At 33.6% G+C, this 9,417-nt stretch overlaps 1 protein-coding gene across 1 annotated transcript; it reads right to left on the reverse strand.

Annotated features, from left to right (window-relative positions):
* Positions 1-2,353: 2,353 nt before the first annotated feature.
* LOC130635607 (translationally-controlled tumor protein homolog) lies at positions 2,354-8,308 on the reverse strand. Its single transcript, XM_057444982.1, has 3 exons — positions 8,142-8,308; positions 2,667-3,179; positions 2,354-2,452 (listed from the first exon to the last, which is right to left on the reverse strand). The coding sequence occupies exons 1-2, from the start codon at positions 8,167-8,169 to the stop codon at positions 2,677-2,679; spliced, it is 531 nt and encodes a 176-aa protein (XP_057300965.1). The 5' UTR covers positions 8,170-8,308; the 3' UTR covers positions 2,354-2,452; positions 2,667-2,676.
* Between the last annotated feature and the right edge of the window lie 1,109 nt (positions 8,309-9,417).

Here is a 9,417-nt window from a genome sequence, read left to right on the forward strand (position 1 = left end):
CATTTTGGTGTGGCATTGTCAGGGTTAAAATTAGTGAATTTTATACCCGAACACAAATTACTTATTATCTCGACATTTTGCTAAAAAAATTTAAAAAAAAAAGGAATTTTGTAAGAATATAATGTCTCGAATAACGAAATTGACAAAATTTAGCGAAAACATATTTTCGCGAATGGCGTCAGTGGCGATTAAAACATTCCGCGAAAAACAAATATTTGCGATATTTAATTCTAGCGAAAATTTATTTATTAATAAGTTAGTAGGGGGTGTTGAAGAATAATACTGCTAGTGCGGGAGCATTATTGCTGACTCAAAAGCAAGAATGGGCTTGGAGGTTCAAGACATTAAATTTCCAGGTCATATTTCGTGTCAAGAAGAGACAACAGGGCTAGGATCGAACGAGAAAACTCGAAAATGTCAAACTTTATTTGTTCCGCAAAATGCCATCTCGAAAACGGATTTTGGACATTCGAAGCTAAGCAGCTGTGAAGTGAATTAATATTAGCCCGTGTGAATTTTGCGACAATAATTTAAGCAGAATTTATTTATTTGTCAAATACATATAGAAGTACACGTAATCAGCCGCAAAACTTCAGCCCTAAGATAGCACGATGGTTTCTATTTGTCGTCACATTGGCTCCCCCAACCTCGTCCCCAGGATTATTTGCTTCTCAACGGCGCTGCGCTTTCTGATAGCAAAAGTAAAAGGTGCCGGGGTCGAGCTTGGCTCCCCCTTCTTCCCCCGAAAAATGTCAACAATGGTTTGTGGTGAACAGACTTTTATGCAGAGGATGTGTGTTTACCCAGGGAGTTAAATATCATAATTTTCATCTGATGCAGCAGCTTCAACAATAGTAATTTAAAACTTTCCCCCAATAATATAGAGAGTATGTCTGTCTGTGACAAGCAAAGTAGATGTGCTCATTTTCCTTTGATGTAGCCGAAAATTGCATATCTAATGTGTTAAATTTTCTGACGTTGAGGCGCGACGAAAATAACAGTACTTTAAAGTCAATATCCTATATCAAATGCATAAAGCCATTGAAGTTACTTCAAATTTTGATGCCAAATAACTTGGAAACGAGGTGGTGACATCAAGGATATTTCACTGCACGGGTAACTACAGACCACCTGAGATCAATTTGGGTAAGTTTCCCAAACCTCGGTCCCAGAATCCGTTTCGGAATGGACGGGTTGATTACCTCATCAAAAAACCTTTAAACCCCAAGCAACCGTTTGTCAAAAGTACATGATCCTATACATCTTCTTGATCAGCATTTTAAGATCTATAAGATGAAAGCAACGGTTAGCAAATTTCTAAAGAAACATTTTTTGTTGTTTTATAAGGGAATTTGCTGATGTTAGCAAAATTTTTAAACCGTTATATCTCATTAACCGTTCATCAAAAGCACGTGATTACATACATTTTCTTGATCAACGCGTTAAGCTTTATACAATAGAGGCAACGTAAAAACCAGAGTCTAATTTTTTTTGCATGTGGGTTGTTGATGACATTAAAAACTCAAATGACGCTTCCTTTTTTTTTCTTGCCTCTGGATATTTCCACGGGCACTAGGGTTCTAGCCTTTTGACATTAATCAAGCGCTAGCGACTTTGGCATCACGCGAAGAGAAGTGATTGAATTAAAGGCTTCTGGAGGGTAAACTATAGTGCGAGAGTTAAAAATTTTATTTGTTCCGCAAAATGCCATCTCGAAAACGGATTTTGGACATTCGAAGCAGCTGTGAAGTGAATTAATATTAGCCCGTGTGAATTTTGCGACAATAATTTAAATAAAAATTAGCATACGGATTTGCGGGAACTCATTGAAATTCTGTTTTCGGTCGAGAAAACGATATTATCTTTAATCTTCATCCTTTTTCCAAAACACTTTAGGGGATAGACCTGACTTAAAAACACAAGGTTTGTTCAGATCCAAATTACGTCATCATTAAATACTTTATAGTTAGACAAAATTTCGCGAGTGTGTCCCCCACATTGCAAAACTTTTGGGACGTAAACTACAGCCATTTTTCAAATTTTACGCTGGAAAAGTTTTTAAAGGATGGACTAAGTTTTTGTTGTTTATTCCAAATTAACAATCTAAAAAATCCCGTCACACATACTTCGTAATTCTAAAGGATCCCAACAGGTTCGTACCTCTGGAAATGTTTATTCATTAAAGTTCCGCAAGACACAAAGTTGTGAAAGCTGAAGATCTGAAGAACAATCTTTTTTTACTCTGCAACATACAAAAGTATTATTTTTAATGCATGATTTATCATGTAAATAAGCTCTACATCAGCACCTTGGAAACACTTGTGGTTTGCTTATTTGTAAGAAAAAACGAGTGTAAAGACAAAGTCATTGTTGATATTTATTAAAGATGTACAAGACATAAATCGGCGAATTTTACAATTCAGAAGACATATCCATGTGAAATTCCAGTAAGCTAAAATAAAAAAGTAAACAAATTATAATGACAAACATGATTAAATCCATAAATTATGTATATGCACCAAATTGCTGATCTCTTGCTTTGGTTATATTCACTAAAATTTAGGTTTTCCAGTGTTTTTAAAGTGCAGTTTTAAAAATATAATCTCAAATTGCACCTGTTTACTGATAAAAACCCAAATTATCTGAAATACAATAAGAACACATACTGTTAGGAGGTCAACATTTCTCGTCATACAATCCATCCTTAAATACTGTTATTTTGACTTCAGTCCCCACTTTATATTCACCTAACTGTTCATACACTATAATCATTCCATCCAAATCCAACTCATCACCATCAGTGGCAAAAAATTGTAGATTTTTGAAATCTTTTAAAATAGGTGCGATAGCTTTTGACATGTTCGTCTTTAAAAAGTTGCCACGCTCTGCGTCTGTTTCAGAAACCTTTTTCACAAGTTTATCTGCATATTTTTTCACTGCAGCCTTGAAGTCGGATTTTGAAGCAATGCTTGGAATTTCTTGGAGGTTAGCACCATCGATAATATTTCCAATTAAGATAGCATCACTTTTTACATCCTCAGCAGTATCTTCTGCAGATTTATTACCACCTATGGCACTCTCGTCAATTTCAGTGGAACATTCAATCAATTTTCCAGTCACAACATAAACCAGATCATCCACTAGTTCGATTTTGAAAGCGTCTGTGAACACATCCTTTTCTAAAAAGATGGATGTACTGATTACTCATGGTGACATTGTCTGGGCGAATTCAAATAATGTCTGACTAACATTGTCTGTTTTGAATATTATTTTAAAGAAAGTTTTAGAACTAACTGGATTATTCATATATCAAAATACTGTATCTGAAACTGTCACTTTACTTTGGTTTTCATTGTCATGGATTGTATGATAATTTAGGCTAAATTTGTAAGCTAAGGTTTAGTCAAGCAATGTCTTTAACAATAATAATAACAAACTTTTTTTAGCTGAATCTGAGGCTCAGTTTTTTTGTGTAGTGCAGTATCAAAATTAATTTGTTTGAAAACAGTGACCCACATAGAAAAATAAAATAAAATGACCCAAAAACCAATTTTTTAAACATGATCACAGATGCATATTCAGATATCACACACAACATACAAAGAATTAACCACTTAATTAATCACTCAAAACTGTTTCTACAGTTGTGAGCCCCTCCTGGAAATATTAGACAAGGTATATTCTTCGTTATTTGTGAGGCCTGCCATGTAAAATATGTACATCTATCCATTACCAGCAGCAAGCCTATCAATAAGAAAATAACACCCAAGCAATAAATCGCTCTCCAAAGTTACAATAATTGGTCAAGCAAGCCGAATAAATGAAACAAGTTTATAAAACGCATATTTTATTACAAAATTTTTTTTATTTATTTTATCATCTTTTTTTATATATTTTAGTTAATTTTTACTGGAAATAATAACATTGATTTTCACGTGAGAGGAACTTCTATTGCCCAGCCAGAAAAACTTTTTGTGGAATCAGGGGAGCAATCAATGGCTCAGCTAGTTTCTCGTTTCTCAGAATTGGGCAACCTTTGTGTGAGCAAGAGCTATTGCTCTCCCTTATTGATAGGCCTGCAGTAGAATTTCTCCAATTTTTTTAGGAGAATTATTACAAAGCGAATTGTGGCAACAAATTATACCTGCACAATATCTTTTTTATTTCCACAAGAAAAAAAAAACATGTGGCAAATCTAAAAAAATACTAATGTAAGCACTTTTCATCAATAAAAAAAAAACAATTATTTATAATTCTTTCCAGAGTTTTTTAAACTGAACCAGAGGTGTAATATGATGTTTGACATACTCAGAAAAACGAGGAAATTTTAAAATTTTGAAAGTGCATTTCTTTCTTAATTTTCCAGGGTATTATCAAACTGGGTATCACCAGAATTATTTTGTTGCAAAAATTTTACCTCTGCTTCTAAAAATGAAGAAAAAAAAAGGAAATATTTTATTTTCACGATTTCGTTTGAACACATAAGGCCTATACAAGCTTACCCAGATAATTCATCGCAAACAAAGTTGACATCCCCAAATATTGGGTTATTGCAAAAAAAATTCCGAAACATTCTACCATTTAAGCCAAATTGTTAAAACAAAATCAAAACAAACTGTACATGATCAGTTAAATTTTGCTGGGAGTTTGCCATTCATTTTGCTTTTCGAAAATCCCCCTTATGACAAACAATAAAATCAACAACAAAAATTAGAGAAACATCGCTTGGTCTTTTTAAATTCTGATGTCAAAACAAACTGTACATGATCAGTTAAATTTTGCTGGGAGTTTGCCATTCATTTTGCTTTTCGAAAATCCCCCTTATGACAAACAATAAAATCAACAACAAAAATTAGAGAAACATCGCTTGGTCTTTTTAAATTCTGATGAACAGTTATCGCGAAATTATCAAGAAATGTATTAGTAAGTTCAGTTTTTGATTTTTGGTAGTGACAGGGGTGAATAGATTTGTTATGTGATTTAAAATCTTTGAATATATATGTAGCGTATGATAGAACAATACGTAAGACATTTGCATATTATGTTGCGTGGTCTTGTTGTAGCTTATTTTAAAGTTAAGCATTGCTAGAAACTGACAATTAAAAATAAGGTTAAATTCTACTTGTCGACATATCACAGATTGCCTGGACCAATTATTATTATTCTAAATATTTATACAGGATATAGCCACTTCATTATTGGAAATACTGTTACTAACATGGGTCCTGTGTTCTCACATGGCATCGGTTAGCCCGTAGCTGTGGTAAAGACACTTGCTAAACATGACCGCACTTTGGACCGAACCACAGACTTTGTGATTGCGAAGCAAAACCCATAATCACAAGGCCACACGCATGGAGTAATATAAATGTCACCAGCAGAGGTACAACTTCACTCACTAGTGGCTGCAAAAAGAAATATATTCTGTACTCAATTTATGTTGGCCTAATACATTTTCTAAAAGTCTATTTGGAGTTTGTTGCCTAGGTAAAAAAAAATAATCGAGTTTACACATTCAATTTCATAAACAAATCCAGGCCTTTTCAGGAGAGGCGTGCAATAGCATGCGCACACCTCCACACACACGCAAAATGGCTTAGGCGTGCTATTGATAGCACCTGCAAAATGACAAATTTTATAAGAAGTTAACCAGTGCAGCACACCCAAAAACACACCTAAAATACATGAGGCGTGCTTTTTGGCACACACGTATTAAAATTTTCCTGAAAAGGCCTGCAAATCAAATATATTTCATGATCAAACACTCATACAGAAACGCTAAACAGTTGGACTGGGTTAAAATATAAATTATTAAAAAGAAATATGAGTGGCTTTCATAGAGACAAAAGGAAGAAAATTAGACAGTACATAGAAAGGATGAAAGGGTCAAGCATACAGAACTATTACTAGAGCCCTTATATGCAAACAAGGCAAAATAATAATAATAATATTAGGATAACATAAACTAATTAGGCTATTTGTTAACGCACTGTCTTAATCTTTATTTCCTCTCCTTGTGCAGCAAAATTTCAAAGCTTTGATATATAAAAAAATTGTCAAATTTGTATGACGGAACTCTAAAAGATATTGACCAAAATAATTAAAATATTTTGCGCATGACCTAACTCGAAGATTCTTTCTGGCTAAACACTGTATTTCTGCAACCGCCATTTTAAAAACCACACTTTGTTCCACATCCTTATTAGACTATTTGATATGCTAATTAGGTCATTCTCGCAGGAATTAAATATTTCGTCGACCCGTCGTTACTTTTCGTTGAAATTTTAATAAGTTAAGTGCAGCATTGGCAAGAATCAAAATAGCAAATGATATGGATGCAATTATTTTTTTGCAAAAGTTAAAAATATGATTTCATATCCTGGAAGTTTGCTCTACTAATTCAAACATTGTATTTTATTTAATATGAATCCATAAAAGACTAGATCAATGCAAGACAATTTAAGCGTCTCACAATTGTGTGAATAATTTATTTATGGCGAAAGTGTACCTTATGGCAAAAATTGTTCCTTTGTACACTAGCATTTATTATTTTTTTTTTAAAGTAGTTTTCCAATGAAGAAATATTAACTTCGTCAACAAACAGTTTCCTCTCTGTCAACGGCAAATTGGCCGTTAGGGGGGGGGGGGGGGAGGGGGCAATACATTGTCCGTTAAAAATATAAAAATGAAGACAAATTTCACTTTATCACCTTTTTTATATATATTTTAGGGAAATGAAAAGAATTCAACAAATAAGAAAATGTTTCCACAGTTAAAATCTGCCATAATCTAGGATTGGTTTAAAAAAATGGATTTCGCGTTTGTAAAGTCTCCACAAAGATTGTTTCGTAAAGCGCTGGGGCATGGCTGTTTCGCTACAGTCAAACCGCGGACAAAATTAAAATGGCTTCCACAATTTTTTCGAAATTTTGTATTTGTATCATTTTTTAAGTTATTGAAACTTTTTTTGTATTGTTTTAATTTTACTGAAATAAAAAGTATTAAAACGATCTACTTTTCTCCTTTTTAAATATATAAATATGTTATACATGTGTGTTATGGATTTCGAGTTATTTCGTCAAAGAAAACACACAAAATTAAAAAAAAAACATTATTTTTGGCGAATGTATTTTTAAATCTTTTCTTCTATTATGATAAACTAAAATGTTGAAACCGTCGACTCTGAATGACGTTTTATTTAATATATAGATGTCACATATTTGGCCCAAAAAACCTTAGGACCAAATAACCTTTGGACAATTTCGGACAGACTAATATTTTATCTAAATCATCTTTAATGGTCTTAAAATCCAAAGTAATGTTTTTTATTTAGCTAATAAATGAACTTTAAGCATACATAAGGCTCTTAAGGCCGTTTTTCACATAGTTCTCACATTTGGCCCAAATACAACCCTTTGGACAGTTTCGGACAATAAGTAATTTTCATTCCAGATATTTAACCTAACCTGTGGACTATAAAAAACATGTTTTTTTAACATTATTCCAGAGATTTTGTGGAAGACATTTATCTAAATGATAATTTTTAAGTCATTTTTAGACATTTTGGCCTAAATTTACCAATTTCGGACAGGTGTCCAAAAAAAATTTTCTTTTAATAATATGGACAATTTATCTCAGATTATTATTCTTTTTACAGAATATAAAAACCTTATTTTGTTCTTGAGATATCCTGTTTTAACTGAGAGGGTAAATCCAATTATTTTTTTGTAGCATTTTTGTCTGCTCCGAAACAGCTGTGGGGGAGGGCCAAAACTCTATTGAACGCCAAATTTGCCGCTAACAGAGACGAAAAATTATGTAGGGGAAATATGAGTGCTGTTAAAGGGCAGAAGGAGAGAGCAAGTCTAGCGGCCAATTTGCCGTTAACAGAGACAAAAACTGTTTGTCAATGGCCCATAATGGAAATGGCTGAATATTGATTTAATCTTTCTTTTATATAGCGAAGAATATTAATTGATATCATACAGCTATTTCAAAATAATCATCAGTAACTAATCCGAAGAGAGATATTGAAGGAATATTATTACAACTCTACGAATAAAAGCAATGAATAAAAACAACTAAATAAAATCAAAAAATATTCTTCAAAACTGATAAGAATAAAATTCGGGATTCCATACCTGTAAAAATATCCTTATAAAGTCTCATGATGTTAAATGTAAAGTCAGATATGGATGAACTGATTCTGTTTTTATTTTCGCCGGATCAAAAGGACGATGTAGGCAGTTGTCTCAGCCTATGAAGTTTATAACTGTGAAAAATTACATAAGTCCCAACCTACCCTCTCGCAAGAACTCTAACAAATACTTAGCTGGTTGTGAAGCAATGTTTGTATTAACCGGGTAAGAAATTTGCCGGAATCGGAAATTTTGATTTATGCCCCAGCCAGGCCAAAGCCATCCAAGTATGGTCTAATAGACAAAATCCTAATTGTCATACATGCCCCACATAAAGCAATTACGTCCAAGGTCAGTCACAATGGCCAGACAATTATTTTTCTTCGTTTGACTTTGTATAAAGCCCGACTTATATGTGGAAAAACAATCAACATTTCACATTTTATATACTTCAAATTTTGGCGGAATCGAACCGACGGTATTGTGTGAAATGGGCGAAATGTTTAGAAAACCTCACAAATTCTGCAACATATTTTTATTAACAATCCTATTATATAATTATTTTTACTTTATATTAATAATACCTGCCAACGTTCAAATGACACGTAGCTCCCAGAGAAAATCATGCCTTAAACCCTCTTCTCTTTGAGATAAAGGTTTTACTAGCTAGTAGCTATAATATCATTCAAAGCCCTGGAACTTTAGAAAAAGGTCGGCAACCAAGCTGTGCTTTACTTAACTTGGGGCATCTGGTTGAAGTGGCAAATTCTTAATGAATTCTGTTTTAATATGCTTATTTTAGTTAAATTTGACAGAAAAGCTTTAACACACTATATATTTATCATATCAGCTGAAATGAGAGGTTATTTACTTGCCCACCTCCCATAAGGGATGCTAACAACAGACCATAAAACTGTTCTTCACAGAGTATGAACGCTGCCCAGATTAAGAACGCTGCCTGGATTTTGTACATGTCAGCTTGCCCTGTTAGATAGATAGATAGATGTGCATATTTTATATGGCTAGCCTCACAAATATCGAGGAAGGATATACCCTGTCTATTATTATCAGGAGGGGCCATGGCTTAGTTGGAAAGTCCTAGAGTATTTAATGCTCATTTTGAACTACGCAGACCCAATTAGGATCCGCGCTCTACTAGAAAACTCCTGGCAACAAGGGTCCATACAGTGTGCCATCTCCCCAATTACTTTCACATTGCTTTGGTTAACCCTGGGCTATGGTAAGATTCACTCGCCCATGTTGAATCGCCAGTGACATA

This window comes from Hydractinia symbiolongicarpus, chromosome 3, assembly GCF_029227915.1.
Source record: "Hydractinia symbiolongicarpus strain clone_291-10 chromosome 3, HSymV2.1, whole genome shotgun sequence".
NCBI classification, from domain to species: Eukaryota; Metazoa; Cnidaria; class Hydrozoa; order Anthoathecata; family Hydractiniidae; genus Hydractinia; species Hydractinia symbiolongicarpus.